The sequence below is a fragment of the Apteryx mantelli genome, chromosome 3 (genome assembly GCF_036417845.1).
Source record: "Apteryx mantelli isolate bAptMan1 chromosome 3, bAptMan1.hap1, whole genome shotgun sequence".
Lineage (NCBI taxonomy): Eukaryota > Metazoa > Chordata > Aves > Apterygiformes > Apterygidae > Apteryx > Apteryx mantelli.
In genome coordinates, this window is record NC_089980.1 from 29,348,432 (window position 1) to 29,366,127 (window position 17,696).

At 39.0% G+C, this 17,696-nt stretch overlaps 1 protein-coding gene across 6 annotated transcripts in view; it reads left to right on the top strand.

Moving 5' to 3' along the window:
• Positions 1 to 17,211, top strand: part of SPTBN1 (spectrin beta, non-erythrocytic 1) — a 147,237-nt gene extending 130,026 nt beyond the window's left edge. For all 6 annotated transcript variants that reach the window (XM_067293009.1, XM_067293008.1, XM_067293010.1 and 3 more), the window contains 10 exons: positions 325 to 569; positions 982 to 1,120; positions 2,170 to 2,254; positions 4,366 to 4,562; positions 5,695 to 5,807; positions 6,512 to 6,575; positions 11,764 to 12,002; positions 13,278 to 13,451; positions 15,378 to 15,420; positions 15,792 to 17,211. In XM_067293009.1, coding sequence (XP_067149110.1) covers positions 325 to 569; positions 982 to 1,120; positions 2,170 to 2,254; positions 4,366 to 4,562; positions 5,695 to 5,807; positions 6,512 to 6,575; positions 11,764 to 12,002; positions 13,278 to 13,451; positions 15,378 to 15,420; positions 15,792 to 16,007 — 1,515 coding nt within the window. In that variant the 3' untranslated portion in view covers positions 16,008 to 17,211. The remainder of the gene's footprint in view (positions 1 to 324; positions 570 to 981; positions 1,121 to 2,169; positions 2,255 to 4,365; positions 4,563 to 5,694; positions 5,808 to 6,511; positions 6,576 to 11,763; positions 12,003 to 13,277; positions 13,452 to 15,377; positions 15,421 to 15,791) is intronic.
• Positions 17,212 to 17,696: the final 485 nt, after the last annotated feature.

Below are 17,696 nucleotides of genomic sequence, written 5' to 3' on the forward strand. Positions count from 1 at the left end.
CGCTCGTGTGAGAGGAAGTAAGTTTGATGGTCAAAATGGTCCCCTTTTTCCCTGAAATCTAACAGTCACTTTGTATTGGCACCCAGTTCTACACAGGGTTTCTTTTGAGGCCTGTTGACCCAACAGCCTTCTCCAAGAAATGTTCTTGTAGAGATATACTGACTTAATAGCAGAACAAACATTTTTAGTGTCCACAGACCAAATATATTTGCAATGACTTTAGAAAACCATTCAGATGATGAATTAGCAGCTAAAGTGTCCTCATACTTGTGGCTCAGAAGTACCCAAATGCTAATGCATCTCTCTTTTATAAAAACCCACCAGGTGAGACAGCTGCAGGAAGATGCTGCACGCCTTCAGGCAGCCTATGCTGGAGACAAAGCTGATGACATCCAGAAGAGGGAAAATGAGGTCCTAGAAGCGTGGAAAGCGCTATTGGATGCCTGTGAGGGCCGCAGGGTTAGACTGGTGGATACGGGAGACAAATTCCGTTTCTTCAGCATGGTTCGCGATCTCATGCTTTGGATGGAAGATGTTATCCGACAGATAGAAGCCCAAGAGAAGCCAAGGTAATGTGAAGTCTCGCTTCTAAATCAGAAGATAGGCTGCAGATCAGTTGAGGGATATCTATAAATTCAGTATTACTGAGCCACAAATCCCGAGAGAGGCTGACAAAACGCAATGGTGCTGTAGCAGCTTGCTTGTGTATATTGTTGCCTAGCAGAGGCTGAGTTCTACTGAATAACTGCATTGTAAGATTTCCGTCAAAGAGATTGAGTCCCATGCATTTCCTTATTTGACCTTTGCTTTGGACCAGAATGGTGCCATTCTTGAAGAAAGGCTTCTAACAGTCTTGCTTCCTGGCCTACAAAGACAGTCTATGCATTAAATTCTGTATCATACAGCTCTGGGTTAGACTGAAAATGTAACAGCTATTACGTCTGGAATACATGTTTCTGAACCATGGTTCTACCATTTTAGGGATGTTTCATCTGTTGAACTACTAATGAACAATCACCAGGGTATCAAAGCAGAAATCGACGCCAGAAACGACAGCTTTACTACCTGCATTGAGCTCGGCAAATCTCTTCTGGCAAGGAAACACTATGCATCAGAGGAGGTACTATGCTTACTGACTGTATAACAACTGCAGTGCAGCTGGGCTATAGATTTTTTTTCAGCAAGGGAAGGCTTGCATTGAGTAATCTACTGACTAATAAGCTGCTCATTTAGAATGACATGCATTACTTTAGGGACTGTTGCACTTATTTGCTGTTGTGAAATTGGTGTATAATTTAACTATGTGAATTCATATTGGGGAGAGTAGAACTTGGCACTGAAATTTAAAGTATCTTTTTCAGTCCACAAAACATGAAAGAAGCAGTTGCATTCAGTTCTGCAGAGAGAAAGCTCTGGGATAGATGTGTTTGAAAAGGTGACGACTTTGAGCAAAGGGGGAGATGATCATGAGGCAGCCTGAATTTTGTAGAGGGCAACTGGAGTGCTATGGAGAGGCCTGCTTGGGGCAGGAGCAGCAGTTTTGTGTTTCAGGGAGTAAACACAGAGCATATGAAGAGAAAATGTATCCTACTGCTTAAGGCCTTGATTTATTTTCTGATCTGTCTAGGCCAAAGGATAGAGTCTCAGCCCTTTTAGCTTCTTGCCTTCCTTTGGTGGAGGGAGAATAGGCAAATGCCGTTAAGATACTGCCTTAAGATACTCAGAATAAACTGGGACTTCTGCTGGCATATCAGTGTTGTTAGCACAGGTAGCTGCAGGCTTTTAGTAATGATCATGGGCAGAGAATTGTGAATTATCTGCTAGAAAAATGGTGGAAATTATAATACATAGTTGCACCATTTAGATTTGTTTGGCAAAATTAAATCCTGTCCAGCATCCTCTTTTTATCAAATAATCTTGGTGTTGTAGTTCTTAACGAATACTTTATGCTTATGCAAATGTGATATTTTAAAGCAAATGTCATTTATTTGTACTTTGCAGAGAAAGCACCTGTATTCATATTTAAGTTACTTCCTGACAATCTTGCACAATGTGTCCTGTCAGTAAATGCCAGTGCCTTTTGCTCGTGGTAACAGCTTGTATGGTGTGGTGGGGTGATGTACTGCCTGATGCTTACGTAACAGTCCTGCATTCTCCTCTTAAATCCAGATCAAGGAAAAGCTACTGCAGTTGACAGAGAAAAGAAAAGAAATGATTGACAAATGGGAAGACAGATGGGAGTGGCTGAGACTGAGTAAGGATGACTTTGGATTTCTCTTGGCAGGGGCACATCTGACTATCTCTTCACTGTACCTTCATGACCACTGAAAAAGCTCACAGCTGTTTACTTTTTTATTAGCATTGCTTGAAAATGTGTTTGCACTGTAGTGACTGTAAGTAAAATTCATGTCTACTAATTGTAAAATAATGGACTAGTAATGTAAAAAAACTGCACCAAAGGTCTTATTCTGTATGATCAAAATTCAAATGAGTTTCTCTTGATTTCGTTGAGGCTAGAATTGGAGCTGGAGCTGGGTGAAGCAGATTTGTAGTAATTTGCAGGTGTCGCATTCCAGCTGTGTTCCTACAGAGGATGCAGTAACAAAAAATACAGAGAAGTACAGCCCTGTTATCTGTTAGCATGTACCATTCCTGTGCTATCTGAGAGGCTAGAAGGTTGATAATGCAGTTAACTGTCAAAAAATGTGCTTTTAAACACTGCAGCCTTCTTTAGGTCTTACACGAGTAGGGAAAACCCAATTCTAATATTCTAACAAGGTGTTAGATGCAGCCAGGGTCGTGTTCAACAGCATCCTGTGTAACTCTAGTTACGGGCTGAAGCTTTTGCAGCAGTCAGTTATGGATGTTTAATTGGATTCCGGAGCTTACAACAACTTTCAACAGTGCGGTGGTAGAGAATCCCACATTATTTCTTCTGAACTCCATAGATATCTTTTCACTTCTTGGAATTGAATTGCTAGCATTTCAGCTGTCAATTTGTGCACTTTTGGGGTCTCAGAAGATCCATAGGCCTGACAACCCTAGAGCATGTGCACATGGCATCCCTTTTAATGTTTTCATAGCCTTAATGAATCACACCTGTGCAAGAGCAGAGCAGTAATCAGATCAGCCATGCAGGCATGTCACTGTGGACAGTGTCTTTGCTTTGAAGCTGTTGTTGCACCTCTCAAAACTTACACTTTACACAGGTGTTGTGTGCTACGTTTCTCGTCCTGCTAATAACAATTAGATTTGCCTGCCCTGTCCGTTAGGGAGAAAGGAGCAACATCCATACCACATGGGAGCTTGGTCACTAAACCTACAGCCACTGCCTTGACCCAAGAGATTTCTTCTGCATGCTCTTGGTGATTGATGCAGTGGTGATATCCCATGAAAGATACCAGAACATGAGGGAGGATTTTTTTTCTCCTTGAGATATCCAGGATACAGGAAGATAGTTGTACCCATTCAGAGTGCTCTGGTGCTCCTTTCACTGCCTTTCAAACCTCATTTCAGCAAAGGTCTTGAAGATATGAAAGACCTTGTTATCAGGTAGACCCAATCAAGGAGAAATTACCCTAGCCCTGGGGAATTTGGGACTAACCCTTTCCAGTCCAAACTGTGATCACTCTTAGCATTTCTTTGTAGCCAGGAGAAAGTCTGCATCATATCCTATCCCACCCTTAAGGGCATGAAACTCCTCAGTGACAGAGAAGTGAATGTAATGTATACTGCAGTGTAGTTATTTTATGAGGTCTAGACTGCTGTGTATACTTTCTTTCTGAGCCTTAGCAGGCTTTAACAACAGTAGCATGGGAGACTTCCTAAGTTCAGGTGTTTGTACCACATTCTTCATCAAAATTGCCTGATTCCATTCACAAAAGCTGTGGGAACATTTTTCAACTGTGAAGAAAGAAGAGAGAAAACCTGGGATTGTAGCACTGTGGACAAGTGTCAAATACAAAAACATTATGTGCTTAGAGAATTGCAACCCAAAATCTAGCTGTTCTGTAGACCAGGCTAGTCTGAGGAAGAAAACCAGCAGATAACAGACTTTCTACTCTGAAGTTACTACGGTATAGCAAATTAGAGCAAAAAGCAAGCATTTAAATTGGAAAATGAACTAGTCTGTATAAGAAATGAAAGTGGTCCTTAACTATTATTATTGCTCAAGGCAAAGCTAAACAGGACAAATTTTTGCCTTTTAAACCATTAATTTTGGTGGGCGTGGTTATGCAAATATCTAGCCAAATAAATTTACATTTTTTCCTCAGCTGTTTTTAAGCAAATTCAGAAGATGCCTGATGACTTCTTGCTGCCCTTTTTCATATTAATGACACTGATATCTGTACATTCTTTGCTCAGTTTTGGAGGTGCATCAGTTTTCAAGAGATGCTAGTGTGGCTGAGGCCTGGCTGCTGGGACAGGAACCCTACCTATCCAGTCGTGAGATAGGTCAAAGTGTTGATGAAGTGGAAAAGTTAATTAAGCGGCATGAAGCATTTGAAAAATCTGCAGCTACTTGGGATGAGAGATTTGCAGCACTGGAAAGACTGACCACGGTGAGTGCTATGGGCAAAAAAACCCTTTTCTGGCCATTCACCTTGATTTTGTGGCCAACTGGCCATTAATAATAACTGCCAGCACCACCAGTCTAATCTCCGTTTGTTGATCCTGCAGAGGGTCGATCTGGGCTGATCACCCAGGGCCTAAAGTTTCACATTCCCAACAATACTGAAACCTTCTCAAGCTCATTTGAGCTCACAAACCAGCAGGCAGAGCTCAAGTAATAAATAAGCTTAGTAGTCAACAAGAGCTGTCTCAGTTCAAGAGGTGATGACCCAGAAGCGAATTGAAGAACTGAAGTAGCCCTCTCTGCTCCAGCCTCTGACATACAAGTTGTACTGCAAAGAGGGAAGGGGGATTCTGTGTAAAGACCCTGATTCAAACACTTGGAAAGATTTTCAGTTAAAGATGGACAGTGTGAAGAGAAGCTGGCAGGGAGGGGAGCTTAATAAAAATGTTTCATGTGTTTTGACTGCTCCATTTCAAGGCAACAATTGGAATTGTCCCCTAGAAATACATGATAAGCCAAAAACCCATTTTGAGCACAGCTGCAATGTCAGTAATTAATGCTTTGGAGGCATATTACCATCTTTGGAGAATAATTTTATTTTAGACACTTAAATTGAAATGGCTTGCTTTTTCACACATACTGACTGTCACAGCTGCAGATGAAGTCAACTGGAGCTTCTCAGCATCTTTGAAAATCAGGCTAGTTTTATTTAGATGGTTAATTTTAGCTGTTCAGATGTGAAACGTTTTATTTCTATGCATGTTAAGCAAGCAGGCAAGAAGACGTCACTTTTCAATCTTTTAATAGCTTAGGATGCTTTTGTTTTGCTTTAATTGAATGAATTAGAATAGAAACGTGGACAATGAACTGCTATCCAAGACACTCCGTTAGATGTTATAGGGTCTGATACTGTATACCTTTACTGACAAATTCAGTGTAACACTTTGCACGATTAATACTTTTAAAGGCTCATGCCTTCAAATTTTATTGTGATAAACTTTAATTTCAGTAATGTTTCAGAAAACCATACTGAATTATTTTCAGTGTCTAGAAAAGTTGCTCTAAAAAAGTGATGAGTTGCAGTTCTTTAATATGCACAAAAATGTTTCATTTCCCAGTTGGAACTACTGGAAGTACGTCGACAACAAGAGGAGGAGGAGCGGAAGAGACAGCCACCTACTCCAGAGCCAAGCCCAAAGGTTGCCGAGGATGCAGACTCCCAGCAGCAATGGTAAGCCCAGCGTATGGGAAGTTGAAGTGCAATACTTCACGCAGTGTGGGTCTTCAGACAGAGTCATCAGGATGAAGGGAGAGTCTGGGGATTGCATGTTTTTGTGATGTGAACCTTTTTTGAAGACTTTGTGGATGTCGTGTTCCAACGGTAGTTGATGGGACAGGACCTTTCTCAGATGTCTGAATTCACTGCTAAGTTTAATGCTTCAACTTTTCGTTATGGTGCAGTGTTACTACTGCTGAGACATGCCTGGCTCTAAAGTAAGAATGCTCTTTTTACACCCAGTTGTGTTATGAATTAAAATTTCTGAAAAATCCTGGATTCTCCTTTAATGAGCATCTGTTATAGATGTATTTTAAGACACATCCATGGTACATTAACATTTATAAAATTACTTATGTGATAGGAGTAGAGTTGTTTGTGAGGCAGTGGTTGTAAAAGGCCTGTCTTGATCTCACTTAACATTGGATTTATTCAGTTAGGCTTTTCTTCATTGCAATAGGCTTCCACCATTGCAAACGGCAATCTGGTAAAGGCAATGCTTTTACAGCATTGTCAACAGAAGACTCATGGTCTTTTAAGAACTTGAATTTCTGAGGTGTGCAAAATTCAGTAGGAAAATATCATTTTGGGGTGAAAGAGACAGGGGTACCTTTCAAGAATTTAATATAATTTCTTTACATTTTCATCTCTCCCAACAGGGATGGGACAAAAGGAGAACAGGTTTCCCAAAACGGTTTGCCATCAGACCAGGAATCTCCACGGGTTAGTTACCGCTCCCAAACCTACCAAAACTACAAAAACTTTATTAGCAGACGGACAGCCAATGACCAATCACGGTCTGGACTGTGACATACAGAATCATTTGCAGCAAAAGACATCTTTGTTCAGTATGGTTTACTGGTACTGGCTTAAACTTTTGCTTTCAGATTTCCCTGCTGCTTTTCTCTTCCTTCCCATCAGTTGACTTTTATTTAATTAGTACCCCCTTGGAGATATATTTGCTTCACGTTAATCCTTGTTTATTTGAATCTCCCCACTGACACGCAGTTGCTTTAAGGTGACACATTTATTTCATGTTATTTACTGTGAGTTTTTCATGTCGCTAATAGTATTAAGATTTTCCAGCTAAACCGTCCTTTATATGAGTAATTGAGATTTAATGAGATTACATCATAATGAAGAAGAGAACTAGAATCTGACAGGTATGACGCATCGAGTTATACTAACAGGTTTCAGCACGGCAACATTATTAAATCAGCTGCATTAGCAAGCGAGTTATTTACAAGGCCAAAGATAATACATGCAAGTGAGCTTGGCTGTGGGGGAGGGGAGAGTTATAACTATGAAAAAATAAAAGCCTTAAGGTTAGTTGTATAACATTCCATGCAGAATGGACTCACTGACTGCGGATGAAAATAAACATGAAATAAAACATTAAAAATTTGCAACTAGATTTATCTTGATATTTAGGCATTACAAAGAGTTGTGGTCTTGCTGCATAGCTATTTTGGGGGTCCCATTTTCCCTTGGTCCTGTCCAATTTACACTATAGTAATTCCATTAACTGACATTGGAGATAGAGTGGGATAAATGAGAGTAGGGTGCGGACCCTTATGGAGAAGTTGTGATGCTTTTCTTTTAAAAAAAACCCAAAACATCGATCTAAAATCCCAGCTCTTTATTTATATAGATATAGGCTGAATCATCTGTGCCTTATTCATTCCTTCTTGATAGGGGATGTCCCAGTGGAGTCTGTGTGCATGCCAATAATCTTAAATGTGCAGCCATAAAAATACCAGTAAATATGTACATATATATTTAAAACAACACAGTGGTTGAAAACTGGTTTATCTCTCCATTCCCTTCCTGAAAAGCCTGCTTGTTTCAATTAATACTTAGAGTGATGAGAAAAACAGCACTGTTCTTTCTTATGTTTTTAGACCTCACTCTCTGAGATCATATAAAACTGTGGGAAAGGCTTCTGACAGGCTCAGATCAGTGGATATTAAGAGCTCTTACCATTATTGCAGAGGAAGTGCAGGTCCCAGTTTAAGGCTTTGGGGGGAAATGCCTTTCAGCAGAAGTTTACCTTTCAAATACCCCATCCCAGTTATGTTTGGGTCTGCACATGGACTCTGTCAATATTCTAGGATATTGAACAGTTCGGTGTTTCACTTTCTTTAAATAAAGCATTTCAGGTCAGCTTGAATATTAAATGATTGAATGAGCTGACTGTTGTACTTTCTAATGTGTATGAAATTATGTGTAGTGATGGCTAGGAATGTGAGGTGACCTGCAAGGGCATCCCAGATCATCATCATCTTGTTGGTTACCACAGCCTTATTCATCACTTGTTTGCTTCATTTTTTATTTTGTTACCGTGATACCTAATGCATTTTCATGTTAATCTGCACCATCTGCACTTCTGTCTTTTCATAAGAGCTTTTTAGCCCACAGTTTATTGAATCTCATATTGCAATGCATCAGATGTGCACAGCTATATTATTTCTGAGTTGAGGAGTGAAATATGCGACCATTGATTAGAATTTAGATTTCTGACGACTAGCTAAGCAGCGCAGCTAAATTGGTCTGTATTGGCTACGTATGTAAAGTGAAAAAGATGATTGAAAAGATGTGCTTCAGTTATTGTACTTTTACTATAACTTGTCTTTCCACTTCATGATGCATGTTTTTTTTTCTTTTGTCAGGATAACAACATATAGCTTCTTAATGCTTTTAAAATTCTATATAAAATTATGCAAATGATCTGGTGACTACCTACACCAGTGTTGGGTCTTGGTGCCTTTAAGAATATGACAGTTGTCAAAGCAATATAGCTGTAGCTTCAGACTTCACAATCTGGGAAGCCTTCAGATGCATTCTGGCTAAAAAATAATGTGTAAAAGTAATTTATATAGATATACTTTTTAACTTTTATTAGTAATATATAAAAATTATGCTTTTACGATTAAGAAAAATGAATACAGTCATCACTTAAGCTCATCATTTCAGGCACTAGAATTATAAGTATGGACTATGGTTTTGGCTTAACCTATTAAAATGGTGCTTATGCCAGAACGATATATAGTCATTTATTTGCATTTGAAAAAGGCACATATGTCTCTATTGTTTAAGCTGTGGTGCAGAGACTTAAGTTGATGAACTGAATATAATGTTGCTTCAAGCACTATGAAGATCAAAGGGATGTTTCCAGTCGTTGTCACCGGCTGTCTTGTTGCATGTTATGGCCCTGATTTAAATACCTCAAGAGCAGTCTCTAGCCACTAAAGCACTTGCAACTAACCTCTCAGTTACAATTAAGAAAACTGTATTCATGTACGTGATAACTGTTTTGTTGTAACAGTACAGTTTGCTATTAATGTTTGTCTTCTGTTGTGTTGTCTCTGCATGCCCAACGCATGTTTCCATTAAAGTTTATTTAGCTCCCGTTTTTCTCTATTTTCGTGACACATTCTTTGCATACCTGTTTACAATTCAGATTTATTTTGCTTATTTTCTGTTAACTGTAGATAACACATAAAAAGGAAATAAAACATTAAAGAGCTTCAAAAAGGTTTTTCATAGCCCTTTTGCAATCAGTAGCATGTTAAGTAGAAGTTATGGGTCTGATTGTGTAATTAAAATTGGCAGTTATCATGTAAAACCACAGGGTTGCAGATTGCAGTACTGACGTACGTTTTTATTTCCCATAAAATGATTTTAACTAGCTGTGCAGTGGCTGTTTTGAAACTTGCCTGTTTTACTTCAGATTAATGGTTATGGATATCCCAAAATCTGTAATATTTTCACATCTTCTCTGTGTTAGTACAGAAAACATGCTACTTTCAGCATCTGGTTAGCTAATAAGTAGTTCTGGGCAGTTGATATATATAGTTGTTGATATAAGTTACTGTGGTCTATGTAACATGCAGGCTGTGTGCATCTCCAATAATTCATTATTACTGTTCACAAAGGTGTCATAGACCTCAGGCAGAGATTCTGTCAGTTTGAAAGAAGAATGTGTTTGAAGTTCAGTAGTTAGTCACTGGACAAAAAGACTATTTCAAAGGGCTCTGCTCTTTCCTGAACGTGAACTGTTGGCCGTCGGTGATCAGCACTGGTGATGACCAATTAATTGAGCATTCATTGGTGAATCACTGTTTATTTCTTTCACTACCTGCGTTGCAGTAGCTGTGCTGGCAGTGTTTGGATAATCTCAGCCTTATCAATTTATTCCTCCCTGTTCCCACCCCCTCCCCCATAATGTTTTGCTTTATTTTGACATTTAGATAGACATAGTGGCTTAGATTTATCCTAATTTTGAAGAAGCCGTGCCATTGATTTTTGCTATAGTTGGATAACACTAGATAGATCTATAGTGCAGGGTAGCTGTTTTCAGTTTTTTCTGATAAACTAGGCTGCAAGGCTACACGTCTTTAGGGACACAGTACAATAGATATAATATGACTGAAGTGGAACATGAGCTGTGATTCTTTCCCTGTTTTAGTGGTGTAGTCTCTGTACTCTGGAGATTTAGGTTGCTTAAAGGCAGTTAACCAATCCTTCCCATATTCATAGCAAGTTGACATTTAGATCTTTCTATGTCAATACATGAGGTACAAAGGTGTGAGGTACAATAATGTATATTTGGCAGGTATAAGAAGTTCTAGCAAATGGTGGCAAAATTTAGTTTGTTGCATAATAATTCAGCTGCTTCTGAACTGTCCGGGCCATGTGCAGAAGTGGGAATGTCTAATTATTGTGCCATTTACAAATACCTGCTTGTCTGCATAAAAACAGTCCAGAATGTTTGTAATCTACTAGAGCATTAGCAGCACTAAGCTTTAGTAACTTGCTAATAATAATAATAATACACACTGGTTGTGTAACTCCTGAGCTGCTACCAATGGCTCTACATGTCAAAGTAATGGTACAGGAAAAAAAAAAAACTGGGACCAAGCTGCATTTCTAAAGTTTATAGCCATTAGGATTCCAATTTAAATGATTTTTGGATGAATGGCTCCTGAAGACGACGACAGCTTGACCAGTCAGAGCTGCTGGAAACATGGCTGCTCTCTAAGCTATCTCGATCACAGTGCGACAGGCAACGCGATCAACAAAGCAAGTGATGGGCAAGGCCTTGGTTCTGTCTTTGTTTGGGGGTAAATAGCTGTGTGATGTTGTGTGACTGTGGTGGTTTTCAGTTCCTTTAACAAAAATCCAATCCATCTAATAATGCAAGCCTGAAAAAGTCCTTGATAAATTGACACATGACCTCATTCCCCTGTCTTTAAGATCCAATATCCTAACTGGGATGGTGGAGATGAAATGCATGGTGTAATCTTTCTAATTTCTGCATGTTTTGATTTTGTTGTGTCACTAGGGGAATGGGGAAAGTGGGAAAGGAGCTTTTACAGAAACAAATTGTGCAAATTTCTGTAAATGCTCCTGGGCAATTTTGACATATTTTTCTGCTGACTGGTAGCTAATACTTTTTTATAGACATTTTGTACAACAGTAATGTCATAAACATATTTAAGGTGGCTGATGTGTATAACTTCTACTGTTCCTCTTAGGTTTGCAGAAAGTGTGATTGTTACTGTTCCAAACATTTGAGTGCTTAGCAACAGAATTGAATGCTCCCATTTTAGGAATAACAATATATAAAAATATGAATTGACTAGCAGAGCAAAGCACAGTAAAATTCACACTGATGTTTAGTTGTTCTTATTTTCCTGACTCTCCACCTATAAAATGGGTACTAATCCATTCATACCTTCTAATTTCCTTGGCCTTCTGTGTCTCCATGGAGTGTGAGAAAGATCTTACCGGCCTGTGTGATTCTCCAGGCAAAGTTTATACACAGCCACGTTGTGCAGGGGAACAGATTAATTGCAAGATATTTCAGTGTTTCAAGGCTTCTAGCTTAACATTTTCCCACTGTTCCTAGATGGCAGAAACTGTGGAAACAAATGAAATGGTCAATGGAGCTGCAGAACAGAGGACAAGTTCAAAAGAGTCCAGTCCTGTTCCTTCTCCAACGGCAGACCGCAAAGCCAAGACTGCCATTCAGGCCCAGACTGCTGCCACGCTACCAGCCAAAACCCAGGAGATTCCTTCAGCTCAGATGGAGGGCTTCTTACATCGTAAGCATGAATGGGAGACACACAGCAAGAAAGCCTCAAGCAGGTAAAGTACCTGATGCTTAATGAAGATCCTTGCATCAGAACAAATTGTTATTATTGTCTCCTCACAGCTTCTGAAGACCTGTTAAGTTTATGATCCTGTTGTTCTACGAACTGTGTAAGCATGGTTGAGCAAAGCTCTTTGATGAAGTTGCAGTCTAAATATATACAGCAGAAAAAGCAGTATTATTAGCCATATTTGCAAGGTGGAAAACTGAGGCACAAAGATAACATGACTTTCCCACTTTACATGATCAATTTGTGGCAGTAATGAGATTTGATGCCAGATCTCTCAAGTTTTACGTTATCACAAGAAAAGAAAAATGCGTAGGTGTGAGAATAGAAATGTCCATATTCTTCTGACATCTTATGTTTGCACATTAGCACTTTCCACCTACACTGTAATCTGTTCAGAATAGAAAAGCGGGTGAAGATGATTTTGCGTGCCTTAGTTGGTTTCATTCCTCAGGACCCAATCCTGCACGAGAAACTTCTGCTGAAAGTTCTGTCTGCACTGCAAAGGCAGACTGTGGTCCTTCATGACCAGAGAGAGCTCATGAAGCCAGATTTATGACTTGGCTGAAAAGGAAAGTGTCGACTAGACAAGCAGTGAGCTACACTAACAGCTGAGGTATTTGGTAGCAGCTGAGGTACTCACTAGAGCTGAGTGTAGATCACATATGAGTGATCTGCATTATAATACCATCATGATTTTTGTTCAGCTAGAGTTACATCACATGGGAGAACTACTTTGGGGCAGTGACCCAGCAATAGTCAGCAATACTAATATCTAGGGCATTATTTCTAGCAAGCAATGATTTTCATAGCTCTATTAGAGATTAGGCTAGAAGATGTCACTAGGAGCATTTATAACAATCAAGATTTCTTATGCAATCCATTTCTAATCTTGCAACACAATGAGAAATCCTTCTACAATAAAGTGTAGTCATTAAAAGGTCAAGCAGTCTCTCTCCCAAGTATGTAAACTGCCTAGTCTGCCAAACAGTACTCCCACTGTTTAGCTATGCTAATGTGGTATCACAGAGAGCTCTGGAAATCTCTGTTCCATTTGGCTCCAAGTCAGTACTTTTGTCTTGAAACAGTGCTTTTATGAGAGAGTTTGTGGTCTGCAGTTTACAGGGGAGTGTATGCTGTATTCACATCCTCAGATTGAACTGGTCTGCATTATTTTACATAAATCACTGTGTTTAATTTATCCAGTTCTGCAAGTAAGAGCATTAGACTTACGCATACTTTTCTCATTTTCCATGTCTTGAAGATCATGGCATAATGTCTACTGTGTCATAAACAACCAAGAGATGGGCTTCTACAAGGATTCAAAAGCCGCTGCCTCTGGCATTCCCTACCACAATGAGATTCCTGTCAGCTTGAAAGAAGCAGTCTGCGAAATAGCAGTTGATTATAAAAAGAAAAAGCATGTGTTCAAGCTAAGGTAAGCCTGCTGAAATATCTTTCCATTAGTTAAAGTTTGTGGTGAGTATGTTCACTCCCTCACAGACTGTGCAAATTCATGGGCAGGATCCAGCCCAGCAGCTAATCATACATATTAACTGCAGGATTTGCTTTTCTAAACAGGGTCTTCCCAACAGTGAAACACGGTACATTTATTAAAGATAGCAACCACAAAACAGAATTAAAATAATCGGTGTACTGGGACAAGACTAGAAGTGTATGCCTAAAGTTAGAAGCCTGCATCTAAAAATGCTGAGCTTACCAGCAGCTCCCACAGGAATTAATTGAAAAGAGCTGAATGCTCATGGTTCTGCTCTTTTAAAAATCAAGCCTCTTGTTTAATTGTTTCAGTATGGACATAGGAGACTACTAACAATATCTATCACATGTTCAGGTCTAGAACACGTAGTTACAGAGCATTTCATTGTGAAGTATATGAAGTACTTGTTGTTCAAAGGTTAAAAATAATACAGCTTTTCCTTCCGGAATTGTGTGTTTGTTTTACTGGTCAATCTTTTAGTGCCAGCAGTTACAAAATATTTCATTATTACATAGCTTCTAAGTGCTTCTGTCGAAGGAGACTCTCTAATCTGATTAGCAGATACATTTCAGGATAGATTCTTTGTTTTTTGTAAGTTGATTTTGATACAAGAACCCTCTAAAGATGATAGATTTAGGGAAATTTGGCATTTACCTTATTTGAAGACAGGTCTGCAACTATGTGATTCATCTTTTGTACTATTTTAAACATTTCTGAATTGGTAATGCAAGGACAAGCTCTTCTAAATATGAAGTTATGCAGAAAAATTGGTTACCCTTCCTTTCACAGTACCCTGTCACCTGTATCAGGCCTCTGAGTAATTGCATGGAGCGTATTTTCTTCGCTCATTCTCATTAGGAAAGTCCCCAGACAGATCACCAGCTCATCACGGCAAGTCTGTCTCTCCAAGCTGAGAAAGAGTATGCTGTTGAGAGGCTCACTTCTGCAAAGGCTGAGGTCTCTACAGATCCCATATGCAGGCATATCTCCCACAAAGAAGTCTAGTTGTGATCTCTGGAGAGTACACTGGAAGTATTTTCTTTAATTTTGTGAAAGAAGAAAGCAAGGCATAATTATGTTCTTGCAAGTGTCTATCTTACTTCACCTTTTATATTATAATACTGTTGAATACTTCATTTCATCTCATAAATAGATGTCAAAATGCTTTCTTTTGGAGGGGAAAGATGGGGAAGTCATGCCTGCAACACAGCTTCTGCTGACCCTGCCTTGTTCAGATGCCTGTTCTGATGTTATTTAGTCTTTTCTTACTAATATCCATCTTCATATAAATTGTTAAATGTGTCCCAGGTAAACCCCTCTCAGTAAAATCAGCACAGAAATAAAACAGAGGGCCCTCAGTGTGTGAAGAGGCACCTACTCAGGAATAATACACAGTATAGTATCTTGAATCATCACTGTAGTTACCACAACAGGTCAGCTGCAGAATTTTGCCAGGTTTCTACAAAAGCTGTGAAAACTCTGGGTGTTGATTGTGATTGTCCTTGAGTATTGAGTAAACTTTCATACTGTCTTTTGCAAAAAAGAACAAATCTGCCTGAAATAGCAGTCATTAGCTGCTGAAGTTCCCAACCTCTGAAGTGTGTGCTGACCTACTGGAAGACATTCACTATCATAAGCATGTATATATCATAAGCAAGACTAGGATATATACTGTGTGCGTGGCTATGTCCGAATGAAGATACGAGATCCCAAAACATTAGCTGTCGATGGGCTATATTTGTGTACGTACAGATATGATGACTTTCTCATGCAGTCCCGTGTGTCTGATTACATACTGTAGTTAAACAAGCAGCAGTTGAACCAGTGTGATTATAACTAAATTTGTGATGGTTGTTTTCATTGCAGATTGACAGATGGCAACGAGTACCTCTTCCAAGCCAAAGATGACGTAAGTTTGTTTTTCCCATTGACTATTGCCTATGTGATAGTTATGCTGCTATATAGTAGGAGAAAGAAAACTGCTTAGACCTTAGGGGTACATTTTAATTTCCTTGTCTTCAGTCATGTATGTATGTATGTGTGCATAACGTGTAGATTCAGAAGCTTCTAGTGGCACCATCAGGACAGCAGGGCTTTTGAGGTACAGCTTGTAGTACACATCCTGCAAGTGCCTAACAGGAGGGCATGCCAGATGATTTCGTACCGCATTCCCATTAATTTCCTACTTCTATCCATTCCCCTTCCATAATATTGAATGAATGAGAGAGGGAGTGTGACATATGGATTGTAACTGCTGTCTACCTTTGGTGCTTGTTGAAGGAGGAGATGAACACGTGGATTCAGGCCATCACATCAGCTATCTCTTCCGATAAAATCGAAGTGTCCCCAACCACACAGAGCACTCCAGCCTCCAGCCGTGCCCAGACCCTGCCAGCCAGCGTCACAATAACCAGCGAGTCCAGTCCTGGCAAGCGGGAGAAAGACAAAGAGAAAGACAAGGAAAAAAGATTCAGCCTTTTTGGTAAGAAGAAGTGAACTCCATCTCCACACACTGCACTTCTCTGACCGTTCCAGTGGAAATCCAGCATGCGAGCTCAGAACCAATACGTTACTCTCTGTGCCTCATGTTCCTCAATGTGATTGACATTTTTTTATTTATAGAGCGTTTTAAAATAAAAAGCCAACAAAAAAAAGAATCTAAAGTTACAAATGTATGAGGTGCATTGGGCAGCTTCTGTAGGAGAGGAAGGACCAGGTTTTGGGGGTTTGTTTTTGTTTTTTTAAATGAAGTTAATGTAGATTAGATCTTAATATTTAAACTGTTCCTCAATTTTGTGAGGCTGTCTTGGAAAATAACCCACACCTAGTGCTATTGGTATGCAAGGCAGCGGTGCTTTCGAATCTACTGTGCACATCAAAAACCAATGTACAAATTTTCAAAAATGTTCACTTCCATTTAAGGTTGTTATGCTGAGTCTTGACTAGTAGAGCCTCCCATTACGATTCTAACATTTATGAAAACAATAGTGTATTATCTTTGCTGTAACAGAGTGCAGGTATGCATTAACTTACAGACATACCATTTATATCCTGGCATTGGTTATTAACACAACCTGAAGCTTTTCCGCATCAAGTATGACAGATAAGAATGTTGGTGTACAAGATGGATTAGCAGGCTGATACAGTTTTAAATAATCTGTAATTTCAAAAAAATTTTTTTTTGCTGAAATACATTATATTGTATGTTTCAGATAATTCTAGTACAAAGTATAATAAGACTAGATGTATAATAAACCCTTTAAAATCATTGATAAGTGTAAAAGTGGAACTGAAGCATTTACTGGAAAAAAGTAATGTTACTCAAATGGTTACTTGCTTGTCAGCTACAGCACTGTGTGTTATAATTTTGCTACATTACCTTGCTATTTGATACCTAGTGTGCATTTCTCTGTCACTGTAACTATTGTAATGAAAAATTTTCATCTTACTGCACAATCAAAAATTACATTTAATAGGAATGAACTTTCAATGACTGGGCCTGTAGTCAAGAGTAGTACTGGAACTGGCTTTCAGTTGTATCGAACTGTACCTCTAGACTTTTACCCTATCTGTTAAATATATGCTATGTCATTAAATGCTTTTAAAATTACATATGCTGGTAAGTTTCTTATTCCGTTTCTGACCATGTCAAATCATAATTTTGAAACAGGATCATAAATAAAGTTATTTTAAAATGTCATCTCTCCTGTGCACTGAAACTGATGTGTTTTAAAATGTAATTTCATTTTTTGTGTGAAACTTCATATTGAAATAGTTCTGTTGTCTCTCTTCCCACTTTTCTCTGCCTTCCCTTTCCTTTCACTTTCTGCCTGCTCTCCCCATCTCTGCCTACCCCTCACCCCCATTAAATGACAAAGAAAAAAACAATAAGGATGGGAGGAAAGGAATGAAATCAACTTTTTGTAAAATATTTTGGCATAACTATTTTTTGTTGAAGTAAATCCAGCAGAATCAATAGAGATAAGCCTAGGGCTCAGGCAATTGAACCAGTTGCCCAAATATCTTATTTGACTGAGGTAACCATCCACCTATGAATTTGTAGCAAATGAGCATTACTTTGAGTACACTTAGTTCTCCAACTTGCTACCTACCCTGTAGTAATTTGCTCAGTTGCTTAAGCCCTTGGTAAATCAGACAGTAACTGAAGTTTATTAGTTACTGCTG